This window comes from Boleophthalmus pectinirostris, unplaced genomic scaffold (genome assembly GCF_026225935.1).
Source record: "Boleophthalmus pectinirostris isolate CB_2022bp ecotype Guang Dong unplaced genomic scaffold, ASM2622593v1 HiC_scaffold_1, whole genome shotgun sequence".
NCBI classification, from domain to species: domain Eukaryota; kingdom Metazoa; phylum Chordata; class Actinopteri; order Gobiiformes; family Gobiidae; genus Boleophthalmus; species Boleophthalmus pectinirostris.
The window spans coordinates 19,930,213-19,946,401 of record NW_026570970.1 but is presented as its reverse complement, the minus strand read 5'-3'; the positions used below and the strand labels follow the sequence as shown (position 1 = coordinate 19,946,401).

Genomic DNA, 16,189 nt, shown 5'->3' with positions numbered 1-16,189 from the left:
ATTACAGTATTGAACAATGTGACTAATGAACATGCCATTTCAAACACTGTACTCCTGTCTGGAGATGATGCCATGAGGTCCCATAGAAATTCCCCATTGCTGTAAAAGAAGATGCGTATCCATAGTAACATGAACACAAATCCGTACCCTGGTGTTTGTACATGCACTAGCAGCCACAGCAGCACACAAAGCTGCCATTTAACCTGAGTCTGGGCCATCTGGACTTACTTTGACTTTTCCACATGTAAAGCCACGTTTCCAATGACATCAGTCATTCTCTATAAAGGCAGCATTGTTTATTGAAACATACATGTCTACAGCAAGGAAACTTAACAAGTAAGCTATAGTATACTTTATGCTACTGCATATTCTCCAAGTGTAGGTTAAAATATACAGACAGAAAGAGAGACCAAAGATTATGAAATACAACACATATATTTATTACCTTTGTGAGATGTTAGGGCTTCTGTCTGATTGGAAAAAGCATTTACAAGTTTTAGTCTGCCTAAAAATCATGGAAAGACCATTATCATACAGAATGTGGTTAAGAAAAGAAAATATTGTATCTTCTATAAACAAAAACAACAGTTGTTAAAACCATTCTTATAATTTAATTCGGGCAGTTTCTGAAACTTTTAGCCAACTGAAAGCTGCATGTGGGTTTGGCTGTAATGCACTCTCAAGTCTTCAAGTGGTCCATAAACTCTCTTTTTTAGGATTCCCGTACAGTTTATTTCATCCCTGTTGTTTGTGGTTCTTTCTTCATTTTATAGAGAGGTCGAAGGACAGGACAGTCTCGAAGGGTGAGTTAATATAGCCTCTCAGGAATTTCGCACTTTTGCATTAAGGTCTGCCTTTTCAGTTGCACCCTCTCTGTGGCTCTCTCTCCCTTTGCTTTTGTCACTGCTCTTCTCACCCTCCAGCCGCTAAATGCTGACACATAATGTGTATTGTGTGGCACGGGGCCAAGTTCAAGGGGAGGTTTATTGCTTGACAAAGCCCTATTGACAAAGCAACACAGTGGAAAGATGCACGCAGCTGGTACACTGGGTCATATGGCTGGAGTACAGGGAGTTATGATTGAGAAGTTCACTACAAACTTCTAAGCACATGTTGCTCTTGTGATAACCCTCTGATTTAAGTGTGATATTTTGCGAGGAGGTGAGGATACAAAGGTTTTTTTTTTCTTTTCCATAACCCGGGTGTACTACAATGTCTGTTATTAACAAAAGTTTTCATTGCGCTTGGTTTGCATACTAACATTTAATAACATATTTCAGCTGGACCGTGGAATGGCATGCATAATCTAAACTTTAATAACTTTCACTTGTTTATTTTTCTAACTTTTCTCTTTTGTAGGAGCAAATCAACAAGTGATATTGTCATGGACCAGAATGCTGCAAGACAGATGCGCTATGAGGAGCTACAGAAATATCGAGAGCACATCAAGGAGAGTGATGATAAGTGGCAAGATGTGAGTAGAGTGTTTTCAGATCGCTTTGCACAGGTTAATCGGTATGTTTTCTTTTCAAATCAATCTCAACTGATAGAAATACTGGCGAAAAGGTTCAGTATTGCATCTACACATGCATCTAACTAATGGTGTTATTCCGTGCCTGGTCTACAGGGGTGCTAAGTGTTTGCACCTTAATTTGATTCAGGTAAAAAAAATAATGACATTTAATGGAAGAGCATTGTCTTTGCATCATTTTAAAACTCAGATGCACCTTCAGTCAGTCTAGTCTGGCCTGATGTATGTTTTATCAATACTTTCTGAATGTCAGTGGGTTTGGTTGAATCATTTTAAGAGTGTCAAAATGTCACTGTAAATTGCATTTGGTCAAGTGCTGAAAAAAGAGGCAGGTTCTAAATAGTTAGACAATGTCCTTTTTTCTTTGACAGCAGTCATAGTTTACCTTAAAAACAAAAAAAAATATTTGAAATCTTGCTGTAAATACATACAGTATGTGATATCAAAGACAATAAAATCACAACAAATGTATTTATATATTTTGAGAAAAAATACACAAATACAAGAGACTAAATAAAAAGACACATTTTTATGTTACGTCAAGAGTCACTAAAATATAATTGTGTTTCCAAAGGCTAAAAAATAAAGTCTTGAAGCAGCATTTAGGTCACACAGTACCCATATTCTCCAGGGAGGTGAGCCGGGAGGAGCCTAGAGCACACAAATAGAACACCTTCAAAAGTAGCCCTTCTGTTCGGTGCTCTTCTCCTTTTCACTATTCTCTGCTTATCGCTGTGCGCAGACTCTACTTAGCAATGCATCATTATCTGTCTCATTTATTGTGTTGTAACAAAAATAAAATCCTATACAGAATGACTGACAGGTTTTGCTTTTTGTAGGATCTAAGTAAATGGAAGTCTCGGCGCAAAAGTGTCAACTCTGATATAGTGAGGAAAAAAGAGGAGCGTGAGAAGATAGAGGAGCTGACACTCGGCAGCAACAGGAAGTCAAAGACCTTCAAGGAGATGCAAGAGGACAGGTAAATCACCGCTGCAGAGTATATGTGGGGTAGCATACCTGTTACTGTAGCATTTTAAACTTAAAGTATGTTATGTTTTACTTTAATGCTTTATCTATGGCTCTTTTGAAAGAAACTGTAAGTAACAAGTTTGACAGTTCTTTTGATTTATTGTAAAACCATTCAGTACAAGTCACTGTCAGTCCTAGTGCGTGCAGTTTGCTTACCCATTTTCACATCATCTTTATTTACCACCATCTTTTGTGGCTGTCAAATCCATTCAAACCTGCACCAAAGTGACATTTTCTTATGGCCTTTTCTTTTTTTATCTGGTCATCAGAGAGGTCAAACGTCGGAGCCTTGGCAGTCGACTGGGATCATTATCGTACATGGATGACGAGGACGTGTTTGAAAAATCAGCTTCAACGTCACGTGCCATTTACAGCAGGAGCAACACTATTGACACACCACGCTACGCTTCTTCTTCATACTCCAAGCCTGTTGTGATGGACGAAGAGCCATCACCAGCTTCCACAGCTACTGGTCGAGCATCTTCTCCTACACCCTCCAAAGAAACAGTGAACAGTGACACCATAACCTCTACTATCACATCTACAAGCTACAGCTCATACCAGCGCTCTCCATCTCCACCAGCTACACAGCAAAGCAGACTCCAAACTAGCTCAGTGGAAACAGTGAAGACTACAACAACCACCTCCTTTCTGAACTCTGAGCCGAAGGTGCAGGCGCCAAAGAGCCCATTGTTACGATCCCAAACTGAGGTTCCCTCTGTTGAATCGAAGTTCATACAGCCACAGCAGCAGATCCCAATGGAACCCAAGCCCCCAGTGGTGTCTCGTGTTTCTGCCTCCCTGCCCAGGAACTACCAGAAATCGGATAGCGCGCGGCTAACGTCAGTTGTCACACCGAAGCCATTCGGAACCCAATCGACCCGTCTCTTTTCACTGCCCCGAGCCAATACAGTGAGTGTCAGAGTTATGAGTAAATAAGTCTTAGCAAACATCAGCTGATCTGTTAGTGCAGAATTGTCAAGAAAACTCTAAGACAAGCATCGCTATCATTCTCATTTTTTGCATGATTCACATGAGTTGGTCTGATAATGTAATGTAAGTAAATTAACTCAGTACTGTCTGGTTATACATAATTAAAGTATTTCTCATGCCTATTATCAGGGAATTATTATAGACACTTGACACTGAAAGGAAGACTTAATTTAGTGTCAAAAAAGAGAAAAAAAATCATAGAATGATAATCATAAACATACATTTTACTGTCTCTGATACTGCTTTATACAATACATAAAATGAAATATTATTAAATTCCCAGTACGTATTTCTAAACCACTTTGTTCTTTGCAGACGGATGACTCTATTAAATCTGTGAATGGAGACACTTCTAAGAAATCCTCAGTGCCAAGCCGCTATCACCAGTTCATGACCTCTGAAGACGAGGCCCAGTCAAGTTCTGCCCACAGCAGCGAGGAAGACAACGACCAGGAGGACAGCGCAGAGAAAAGCACATCACCTGCTCCTGCGGAACCCAAGAGTGAAACTGCAGTTAGCCCTGCTCCATTTAAAGACAACAGCCAGGTCAGTGTCCTAAATACAAAAAAAAAAAATAGCAAAAGAAAATGTGATTCTGTCAGTGGTTTCATTTTTATTTTCCTATGGATCCTACATGAATGAGTGATGAATTAAACATACATACCATTGAAATAAACAAAAAATTAAAAGTACAATGAATGTTAAAGGTAATAATGCATACATTTTACAAATCTTACAACAAGAAGAATTAAAAACAGTAATTTGTTTTAACACATTACCTGTGGCATAGATAGAATTAATAGGTCAGGTAAGATTACTAAAATTGTGTACAATGAAGTATCCATTTGTCTGTCTACAAAGTATTCCTCAAATATAGTTGAGAACATCACAAGTGTAGGCAATATGATTATGAATTAGCTGTTTTGGTTTTGTTTATATTAAGGAAATCATTGTATCTTAATCTTGAAATTGAATTAGCACCAGCAGGTGAGGTATTAAAGGGGCATTAATCATTCATGGCATGACTGCTGGCAGCTAACAGAACGAAACACGAACTTGATTGCCAACGTGTAGCTACTGTGAAAGCTAATTTGTCTAAATATTTGATCTGAACTGTCTGTCTTTAGGAGGACTTCTGTGAGATGAGGATAAGTCTGAACCAAAAGCCCAACAGCAGCAGAGACTTTGGCTTCCAGGCGGCTTGGGACTCAACAGGTGCCCGAGTCACATCCATTATTCCAGGTAATCACATTTACTCCTTATTTTTTATCTATAATACCAATCTGTTTATCCTTGTTTCACTTCTGTAGCTGTTATGCACTTTCTCCACTTATAAATAGGCTTACTCTTCTGTTGAATAGGAACAAAAGAACATATTATAGGTTGTTCTGTAAAGGTTATTTCAAATGGTGTGCATAGACCCAGTACAATAGTTTGAATGGGTCTTGGCTCAGTAAACGTTTCACATTGTGCTGCAAGTTAGCTGGTTTTCCAGACCACTGCAGTGATGATGCCAGGCCTATGTAGGGCAGTTTCTATATGGGTCAGATCTGCTGGGTATGTCTCTCATTCTTCACACATTTTTTTATTTAGCATATGATAATGAAATATATATTCTACCAGCATAATAATCAGAAAACTGTTTTACTTTACTTTAGACCAACATTGCATTGTTGAAAATAAGAGGTCCATTATGCAATTTTTCTGGTTGAGAGTTCCCCACCTGCTTGTCTCCTGAGGATGTTATCTGAGTCTAGAAAATTCCATACATTTCACTCTGAATGTTAAAGGTGGGCTGCGTAAGCTTGCACAATATGTCGTTAAACAAGTATATGTACCATAAGTTTTTTGTTTTTGTTGTTGTTTTTTCATTACAGATGTTTTGTTGCCCCTCACAAAATGTATACAAGTACATTCTTGCAGTAAAGCCATGCTGTGGAACATTCTAGGCAAAGGAATAACATTTCTATTGAGCTAAGCATGTGGCATATGTGCACACTTAAGCATCCCACCTTAAACATTCAGAGTGAAAGCATGGATTTGAATAGACTCAGATATCAGTTTTACATATTAATAGTGTAGTCATCCTTTGCAGATCCCACTAAACAACTGATCATTGTGTTTGAACAGGAAGCCCAGCAGAAATGTGCCAGCTTCAGACTGGAGACGAGGTGCTGACCGTCAATGGACACCAGGTGGCAGACATGAGCTACATGTCCTGGAAGACCCACATAGAGAAGGCTTTGCAGGAGGGCAGTCTGGTCATAGATATAAGGCGTCATGGCAAGAACAGTGAGTCATCTACAGCCTCTACACTGTATTTAAAGGGTTTTTAGTGGAGTCAAAGTGGGAGGCTGGCTATTACAGGTGAACTAAAGGTTAGAATCTTGAGCTGACATAATAGCTCACTCTGTGTGCATTACTAAATAGTTTTGACACCCCAAATTGGTCCGTAAACTATTGTTAAATCATCCATGAATGATCCCTTGACAGCTAAACGGTGAAAGTTTGCTGACTGTTCTTTTGTATCAAGGGTAAAAGACTTATTTCTCATGTGGATTGCTCCTTCCTACTAATAATGTTGGTTGGTTTTTGGTCTATATTCTCTTGCGCTGTTCTTATATGTTCAGATGTAAAGTGTTATTTGTGGCAAACTTACCCACACGAAGCCCGTAGTTCCCTGGGTGAGAGACTGCTGCTTCTTCATAGTGTTAGTATAAAAGCCTTACTTGTTCCATAGTACGTCAGTCTCAACTTACAAAAATAATAAGCCACCCAAAAGAGCTCACTACAACTAACACGCGGCGCTTGTTAAAATAGCTGTAGTCTGTACAAATGGCTGTGAGCCTGTTTGCCACATTGTGTGAGTTTCTGAAGCTTTTATAGAGTGCATGGCTGGGAAGATGGTTTCTCTGGTACTCCCTGCTGGTCCTCTTAACTACACTTTAACCTTGCCCCTTGCTTACTAGTGGTGCATATATTCAAATGTGGGGTTTTTACATTTACACTGATCAGGCACAACATCATGTCCACAAACAGGTGAAATCACAAACTGTTTATTCATTAGGGCTTCTGTTGGGCGGTGGTGGTATATTTTTGGCAATAAGTAAATACTACAATTACTAACAATAATAAAGAAAAAGTCAGGTATAAGGATTTGATTTTGCAGTTATGATGTTAGCTTGTATTGCTCCCATCAGTTACAGAAAATGTGAATATAATATCAACACTCTGGCCTTGGAGCAAAGCAAAGTCTAATTTACAGTGCCACAATGGCTTCTGAAACATAATTAAAAGTAATAAATTATGAATACACCCTGTTAACTTTTGCCAGTACATAAATCATTGTTTCATAAAGCTTTTCTGAATTTAGATTAGGATTTTTTTCCCACAATCGAGAAACCCTAATTTGAATGAAAATTTGTGACAGATAAAGGAATATCAATCATTCAGTTTATTAATACATCCAGCATATTATGGAACAACTATTAACCACTGCAACAGTCAAGGTTATTCACAAGGCGGTAAAGGTTAATAGTAATAGTAATAATATACTGGATATATTACTACTACTACTACTACTACTACTACTACTACTATTAACCAGTGCAATGGTCAAAGTTATTCACATGGGGGTACTGAACAGACCTGTGTGGGAAGTATAGAACCAGTAGCTCAAATTACAGGAGATATCAATGCCAGAGTGTTATCAAAATATAAAGTAGGCAAGTTTATTTCTATAACACACAGAGTATGCAAAGTAATTCAAAATCCCTAACAGAATAAGAAAGACACCAAAATCACAAAACAAACAAATCAAAATATAAATAATAATCATAAAATTAGCATTAATTAGAAGAGAAGAGAGAAGAAGGGAAAAAAATGTTTCTGTCAGTAGAACTGTTTTGTAAATGCGGTAAACGACTATAATGTTATGCCTGATCAATTTCCCAATTACCAAACAGCTCAAAACATATGATTGTACATCTTTGCCATTGCATTGCATGGTGCAGACTGGAACAGAGACCAAACTTCCCTGCCATATAAAAGCCATAAGACCATCAATCTGACCACTACGGATCATCCACTACTTCTAGGTGCTCCTGATACTAAGACAGTCAACTCCAGTTTGGATTTTACTTCACGTATCCCCAACAAATCAGAGTCACCCAAAGACACCTTCACACACCCAGTTGTTGTAAGTAATACCAAATGAATTCAACATTTCACTGTGTTTTGTTCATTTGTGTAATCTATTTTAATGATTATGTGCAATGCTATTTCTGTACCCAGGATGTGGCCTCCAATGGACTTAATGGCAGTCTCCGGAACGAGCCTGTGACCATGAGGAACAAAGGTAGCGAGCAGAGCACACGCAATCAGAAAGGTTACAGAATTGATCTTGGCTTCGGTCTGAATGCAGCTTACAAAACAGTCCAGGCTTAAACTTGCTGACTTCGAATAAACAAAGCCATAGGAACTTATTGAATATCTGGATTTACTGTAATGTGCTTTGCATCCGTAATTAAGGAGTTCTTTCCCTTCTTGTTTTCATGTAGAGTCAGAACCAATATCTTTGAAAAACTTAAAACGAAGATCTGAGTTTTTTGAACAAGGTAAACTATAAAAACTTGGGTAATTAGAAATGTCATTACTTCGTATCCTTCTATTCAAGGTGTCTGAAGTCTCTGTGCTTTGTCCATTACTTCTTAGATGCAAACGGAGTTCACTGCATGTAAAGCAGTTGATTGCAAACTCAAATCAAATGTGTCATGCTTGTCTGTTCTGGGGGCTCTTTCTGACCTTTATGCATTACACCTTCCTTCCTCTAGGGGGCTCAGGGTCCAATGTCAGTGCGCTGATCTACCTCTGTGGTAAACAGTGTGTGCTGCTGTGGTCCTTGACTTTTCTCACCAAAATCTGAGACACAGACATGCTGGACAAAGTGATCTTTATCATACACTAAAATGAATACTCAAACAGCAGATATACCTTGAAGGTCCTATATTACTACATTATTTTCTGATATGTTATGATGTTGTGTACTCATCAAAAACATAGAGCTGTGTTTTAGTTAATTTGTTTAACACACACATCCTGCATATTTGGTTAAAACAAAGCTATTAACTTGACAACTACCACTTCATGACATCACAAGAGCACTTTGAGCTTTGGAAATGTAGACAGACTAATAATAAAGAATTACTCAAACATGTGTTAATGAATGAAACAAAATACAGTAACGGGTATGTTTTTGATGAGGTAACAACATTCTAACATGGCTTAAAGCTCACAAGTCCATTTTGTCCATTTTGTGTAAGTTAAGACTGTTAAAGACAGCATGCCTTTGCCCACCACAAATACAAATCCAGTCTTGTCTGTACTTGTGGAATTGTCAGTCTTTTCCTGCATTTGTTCTGGAAAAAATTCTCTCCAAATGCATGTATGGAATCAGTCAATGTGTGCCTTATCTCTTTATTTATGCATGCATTTCCTGTGTGTTTCCCGCATCTTTTATCCTCTTTTTCGCACACTCAATTAATCAATATTCCTATTTGAAACCATTCACTCAAAATAAATGCCAGTTACAAGGTGATCCCAAATGAGGTGAATGAATAGTTCCTGATTTAAGGAATTCCACCATAGTTGCTGCTAGATTGTGTTTTAATTTTAAATGTTATATTATCTAAAATGATTGATGAGTTAAAATAAGTTTGACAGAGTATCGCCCTAGGTTTTACTTTGCCTGTGCATGTCTGTGCTAACTGATTTATTCTTTCTTCAAGGAGGAACAGAGCCTGTAATGCCAGATGTAAGTACCAGACATATCTACAGTATTAAGACTTTAGTGGCTAATGGTATATTTATTTTATGGCAAGTCCACTATATGATAAATATTTGCCTGAATATTTATAAACTATGAAATTTTGTGTAATCTGAACGGTGTGAAAAAATAAGATAAGCTATAGAAGATAAGACTTAACTTTATTGATCGCCAGTGAAGGCATTCTCTTGGCACACTTGACTGGTGTCTAAATCTGTGCTTTCTGCTGATTAGATACCTGTTCCTCCAATCACTCCATCCTCTAGCCGTTGGTCCTGGGACCCTGAAGAGGAGAGAAAAAGGCAAGAGAAATGGCAGAAGGAGCAAGAGCGCCTCCTACAGGTATGAGTATTATCGATTTCAAAAACATTTTGATGTTTATCCCTAACTAATTGGTTTAAGGTGCACTGTCATCTACATGGACAATCACACAAAACTGTAATGTAAATATAAGCTGAGGTATTTCAAATAATAATAATCAAAATTTTTCTTCAGCAGTGTGTCTGGAATAAACTTTATGTAGCTAAGTCCTAATCTTTTACCTATCTGTCCTCTAGGAAAAATATAAACGTGATCAAGAAAAACTGCAGGAAGAGTGGCTCAAAGCTCAACAGGAGATAAGCAGCACTCAAAGCCAGCAGGTGGTGAGTGTTTTTAAGAAGCTTGTATTGTCAATTGGCAGTGCATCTCTGTATTGGTGAAACAGTAGGAGGTCAGTAAAGTAGAAAAGAGTGGAAGATTAATGAATCACTACACTTTCCATTAGCATACATGATGTGTAGTTATTAGTGTAATTTGGTTTGCTGGCCTCAAAATTAAAAGAATTATACTCCTGCTTTTAGTACATAGAAAATGTAAATCTAAACACTCTCACAAACTGAACTAATTTAAATTCATTCCAGGGTGTTTTAGCATATCTAGTTGGTAGTCTACGCACAACACCCATAAACTTAAGTAAACCAATGGACCCCAAAAGGCAAGCGTCCATGACTCATAGCAGGAGCTCGTCTAAATATATGCAAATAGCACGGCTAAATGTTATGCTGTAATTATGCCATCATTATATGCAGTCAGATCCTGATATTTTCATTTTCCTTCTCTCCCCTAAAAAGCCAAATGAAAGAGAAAGCAGAACCATGTCTAGCCATGGTTTAATAGATACATCACTGTTGTTTTGCAATAAAAAGTCTGTCTGAAATTTCCAAATGCGTGCCACCTCAGGACATGTGCTGAGTTGCTTAATATTTGATGCTGATCCACACTACAGTAAAGGTCAAATACTTCCTCTTTGCTTCTCTGTGGTAGCCTGCGGGTCTGGAGGTGAACAGCCAGAGCAAGGGTCCTCACTCCCCCCTTTCACTCGTCAGCCAGCCCCTCAGCTCTCTGTGGGAGGAGCAGGAGAGGAAGAGGAAGGAGGAGCTGGAGCAGCAGAAACAGGCCGAAGAACGAGAGCTCCAGCGCCTGAGAGAGGAGAGGCTGAGGAGGGAACAACAAGAAGAGGAGGAGAGGAAAAGGAGGGAGGAGGAGGAGAAAGAGAGGAAGAGGAGAAGAGAGGAGGAAGAGAGGGAGAGGAGGCGGAGAGAGGATGAGGAGAGGAGGAGGGAAGATGAAGAGAAGGAGAGGAGGAGGAGAGCAGAGGAACTCGCAGAACAACAACGCAGAGAAAGAGAGAGAGCCATGGAGATACAGCAGCAGCAACAGCAGTGGTTAGTCCTGTCCCAAACACATTCTCCACTCACCATTCGGCATTATTACATGTGATAACGCATGGCATTGCTGTCTGGTGCTGTCAAAGCCATACTAACAGTTACTAACATTTAATAAGTTAAAATTCAAAGCATCATGCAATGTGTTTATAAATATGTAATGAACAGTTTGACCTCCAGGTGGTCCCAAGCTTGTATATGGCCACACAGTCTAGCCAATTTAGTCTGTTTAGTAGTATGTACCAGCACACACACTGACCAAGAAGGCATGTAAAAAGTTACAGAATTTGGACAACAAATTGGTTTTGGTTGATTGATACTGTTAGACAAAAAATATGTTACTGTCAAAGTGTAAAGTGGGTTGGAAATTAGCTTATATCTTGTGCAGTTTTTTACACAGCAATTCAATATATTGTACTTCATACTTGAAATTTTAGGTCTCTGCATCACTAACCTGCTAATGCTTATATAATATACTTGTTACTAATATGTATAATAACAATATGCATGTGCTTTGTCATTCGTCTTTTTCGTCTAACTCTGGGCTCATCTCACTCCATTCACCCATCAACTTCACCAAAGGGCTGGTGGCTTCAATGCCCAGCCAACAATGACCTTTGCAGACAGGTTGGTACAAATGTGTGGAAAAATCTACCCATCTTTTTCATGTATTTAGTGTTTTTCATTGTTCAAACACATCCACTCTTTCTGAATGGGTGCAGGCTTTCTACTGTATTCTTCCATGTTAGTTCTTTCAGAAGCCGTTTCTGAGCAAATCCTTGTTTTGGCAACTGCACCAAACCTCCCACCGACATACCACTGAGACTCACTACAGTTCTAAATAAACATTAAAGTTGCATGAAAATATTTCCGCTACCATCTGATAGCATAAAGCTGCTCCACTGTTTATATAGGATTTTTATGTATTGTATAGTTTCTGGCTCCTTCAACTATGCCCACATATGTGCTTTCTTTGCTTAAGACTAATCAAGGAACTTAATATTACGGACTTGAGTTGTAAATATATTTGCATTTTTATAGCAGGACAAGATCCAAATCATCTCCTCAACTTGATGAAGAACAAAGAACTCAACAGAGAGGTCAGTGTTTGTCATTTTCTCCTTAAGCAAGAGTTTATGTTTTCATTTCTGTAAACTACATATATGAATTTTCATCTATACTTGCTGTCTGTAATGTCACCAATTGTCAACATAGCTCTTGGTCTTGTGGTGTGTGAATCTTTACTTTGCTTTAGAGGATTTTATTCAGTATCATAGTAAATGTATGCACTATGGCTTTGATACTGTTAACAGTTGTAAATCTTAAATGTATGGATTGTGTAAAATAAATTTGCCTTGCTTGTATGGGGCGCAGGTGTGTCTGTGCAGCCAAAGGGCATAGCTCACTGGCTGTTGCAGGAGCGGATGAGCGAGCGCTATAAACAGGCTCAGAGTCAAAGAGCAGCGTCAGAGCTGGAGATGGAGAGAAGGGACATTCTCAATGTTATGAGATATAGACAGCCTGAGAGAGGTGGGCTCAAACATGAGGCAACATCACAAATCAAATGCATTCTCCCCTCTGTGACCTTCTCTGATTGGTTTCTGTGTCAATAATGGCATACAATATTCCATTTCCTGGAACATGTTTGATTAGTAAGGCAGAAAACAAATTATTAATCAATCACTTGCCGAAGCAAGTAATTATTTCTAGCTTGATTGAAAAAGCCACTTTAGTCATTATTTTTGATTTTATTTGACTTAATCACACCTGCATTGAAATCAAGGCTTGGAAAAATAATCAAACTGGTCTGTTAAAAAAAAATTTGACAGAAGTGGTGTTCTCTGTAATCTGTTTGTGTGCAGTGATGGGGAGTACACTGACTCAGAGGGGTCAACAGTCAGCATCGCAGGCCGAGCTGGAGCGACAGCAGATCCTTAAAGAGATGAAGAAGAAGACCCCTCTGCTGACAGACGGCAGCTGGATCAGGCAACGCTCCTCCACCACCAGCACCACCAGCATGGAGAGAGAGGTGCCCCCTATGCGCAGGTACACCCACTTTACTGTAGACCGGGGATGACTAACAGTGGTTGGTTTGGTACCTAACATATAAGGGTGTTTTTTGCTTTGCTTTGTAATGGCTGCCAGTCCAGTCTTGTGTTGGCAAATTGATAAAAAAAAAAAGAAAAAAAGAAAAAGCCAAACATCCTGATGGCAGCCAAATTGGTTATACTAACTGCTAACATGCAACGCTTTGCAGAGGTGAATCTCTTGACAACCTGGATTCCAACAACTATAACTCCTGGCGTTCTTCATGGACACCTAGGACCAACTCTCAAATCCAAAACTACTCACGGCCTCAGTCTGCCATGGCGGGTAGCACTTCCTCTTACGGTGGTTGGTCAGGAGGTCTTCCTCGCTCCTCCACTCTACCCTCTTCATCCTCTCTGAGTTCTCTGCGAGGTGGGGCAGGAACCCCCTCAGTCCCCTGGTCCCGACAGACACCCTCCCCTTCATTGTCTGCTCCTTCACCCACCAGATCTCCAGAGCCACTGTCTGACTCTCAGCAGAGGAACAGGTAAAAGTGACGCCCAAAAGCCTGGTGGTATTCAAGGTTCTAAATGGGACAATTTAAAGAGTAGATAGTTGGATTAAAATAATTTTGGAATCGGGAAAAAAAAAGTTTTAGTAATAAAAATTTAAACACTCTATATGACCATTATCTCTCAAACTTGTTACTTTTGAATTGGCACATATATGCTAAGAAAAACACAATTTATTTTGTTCTATTTAGAACCCTGTGGACATCTATATATACGATGGGTGATGTAATATATAAACTAATATATTATACTAGTGCAATGTATCTGTGTGTTTAACCATCCATACATGTCCTGTGCATGTGTGCTCAGCTTTAACATTACTGCTCTACACTTTATAATCCAGGTCAGTGAGTGGCAAGAAAATCTGTACATACTGTGACACTCCACTGGGGAAGGGAGCAGCCATGATCATCGAGTCATTGGGGCTCTGTTATCATTTGGGCTGTTTTAAGGTGAGACTCTGGACCCTCTCAGGACCAAGGAAAATCTCGGCTGCATCCAGTTTCTGACATATCAAACTTCTCCATTCCTTTTTACATTTTCTCTTCTGATCTCTGTTCTCTTTAAATGTGATGCTTTTTCCAGTCCTCACCTTGAAGTTTAAGTGCACCTTTTTCCTTTCCAGTCCTGAGCCTTCACTCTTATCTGCCCTGGTCCTTCACTGCACTTAGACATTTCAGTTTATCTTTAAAAAGCCGTGCACAGCGATTAACTTTTTTTGGACTTTTTAGTGTTTCGATTGTGGGTCGGACCTTGGTGGATCACAAGCCGGAGCAGAAGTCAGAATACGAAATAAACACTTGTATTGCAACACCTGCTATATGCGATTCAAAAGTAAGTGAAATCATAACTTTTGTAATGTATTTGGTAAATCATTTTAATTTCTGTTTTTTTTTTTCTTAGCTGGCCAACCAACCTCCATGTGATGTGACTGTACTCCAACAAATTGATGAAGAGACTACTTGTGATAATAAACCATAAACCTGAAGCCATAACTAATAGTTCAGACGTAACAGTAATTTTGGACTTATAAGTTTACATTATCCATATTCATATTTTTATCTAAAGGGTAAGCTTGCTAAGTTGTTATCTGCTTTTCTGCTTCATAAGTATTAAGATGTATAAAATAGTTGTGCATGTATCAAAGATTTTAGCAGGCTAACCTTTCCAGCAATAAACTTTTACTATAATATCAAATCTTACAGATATTTTAAAATTAATTAGTTTACAAAAAGGTGAGATTATCTTGTCTGTTATCCATCTCCATTCCATTATGGTATTAATATTTTTGTTAACCAAGATGTTGTAAAGTTGATGTGCCTTTTGTTTAAACTGGGAAAACGTAAAGCAATTCTTGAAAAATATATTTAAAAATGTCCTTTGTCTGTCTGCACTTGCTTTTCACTGATTAAGAAAAGATTGTACCTGGTTTTTCATGTAAAGAAAATATCGTACTGATACAAGGCGAAATTATTCATTTGTAAATAAAACAGCTAAATGTTCAATTACACTTTGGTGTCCCTTATTATAAAGTTATGTAACAGTTTTGCAGTGACATACTAGTTTGTGATGCAAGGATTCAGCTGCCTCTGTAATCTCAAATTCCCTCCCATCATTTCTGCCTCTCTGTCCCTCCTCTGCTCCGTCATAATGAAAGGAATTTCAATGAGATTTAGTTTCAGGGTTCAGAGGACATGCCTGCTCTGCCTGCTCCAAAGCCAATTTGTCATGCATATTTCATTTTGGCGTGCATGCATTACATTTGATTACACTTTGATAAGCTATTTTTCTAATGTATTCTGTCACTGTCTCACAAAATGCTATCTGCCTAAGCAGCCAATGAATATTCATACAGGATAGAGTAGAAATATTCTCTAGATCCTGAACTCTCAATTGCTTTTGAAACAAGGTGAGGAGCCTCTGCTTGCCATAAATAGAAGATGCATTCACTTGATAGATGGATTTAGGCAGGATTAAATTGGCTGAGACTTTGAAGGAGCACACACGTCGCCTTGAGGCAGCCATCTTAAATAAAAAGATTACTTTTATTTAGATTTTCGTTGGCTAATGGTAAATGTTAGTCCTAATAACACGCAACAAATATACAGTTTAATGGCTTTAAGAAAATAAATCCAGATTTTTATGTCAGGTCTGCCAATGATGATTCACCGACTCCCTTACACAGAAAACTAAAATTATAACTTGGAAGCCAGGTCTAGTCTCTACCAAGATGGAACAGTAAAAATAGAAAACATTCTCAAGCATTTTATTCAACTGTGGCGTGTGAAATTATATTATGACCTCACCAAAAGGGGGCACTGTTTACATTGATTATTAGTAGCCTGCAGGATTAGCTATTAAGCAAAATGTCACGTTGCTACATAGAAAGAGTAAAGTTGAGCTATATAAACTGCAAATAAATGTATCGCCTCATATCCACTCACGGAATCATGCACAAACCACAACAACGAGCTGACCCCCGTATTTTCCTGCAAGATAAGTATCT

General features: G+C 38.6%; 1 protein-coding gene across 5 annotated transcripts in view; it reads left to right on the top strand.

The window, feature by feature from the left end:
- Positions 1–15,188, top strand: part of LOC110170631 (LIM domain only protein 7-like) — a 39,162-nt gene extending 23,974 nt beyond the window's left edge. Inside the window, exons 10-30 of one of the 5 annotated variants that reach the window (XM_055148701.1) lie at positions 774–803; positions 1,360–1,474; positions 2,371–2,510; positions 2,830–3,472; positions 3,869–4,099; positions 4,681–4,795; positions 5,684–5,845; positions 7,567–7,751; positions 7,847–7,910; positions 8,113–8,169; positions 9,340–9,365; positions 9,612–9,719; positions 9,935–10,018; positions 10,683–11,083; positions 11,666–11,710; positions 12,125–12,183; positions 12,946–13,129; positions 13,341–13,658; positions 14,027–14,135; positions 14,415–14,517; positions 14,587–15,188. In XM_055148701.1, coding sequence (XP_055004676.1) covers positions 774–803; positions 1,360–1,474; positions 2,371–2,510; positions 2,830–3,472; positions 3,869–4,099; positions 4,681–4,795; positions 5,684–5,845; positions 7,567–7,751; positions 7,847–7,910; positions 8,113–8,169; positions 9,340–9,365; positions 9,612–9,719; positions 9,935–10,018; positions 10,683–11,083; positions 11,666–11,710; positions 12,125–12,183; positions 12,946–13,129; positions 13,341–13,658; positions 14,027–14,135; positions 14,415–14,517; positions 14,587–14,609 — 3,202 coding nt within the window. In that variant the 3' untranslated portion in view covers positions 14,610–15,188. Of the gene's footprint in view, positions 1–773; positions 804–1,359; positions 1,475–2,370; positions 2,511–2,829; positions 3,473–3,868; positions 4,100–4,680; positions 4,796–5,683; positions 5,846–7,566; positions 7,752–7,846; positions 7,911–8,112; positions 8,170–9,339; positions 9,366–9,611; positions 9,720–9,934; positions 10,022–10,682; positions 11,084–11,665; positions 11,711–12,124; positions 12,184–12,945; positions 13,130–13,340; positions 13,659–14,026; positions 14,136–14,414; positions 14,518–14,586 lie in introns of all 5 variants that reach the window. The other 4 variants (XM_055148697.1, XM_055148706.1, XM_055148710.1 and 1 more) reach the window with 4 other exon arrangements.
- The last annotated feature ends 1,001 nt before the right edge of the window (positions 15,189–16,189 follow it).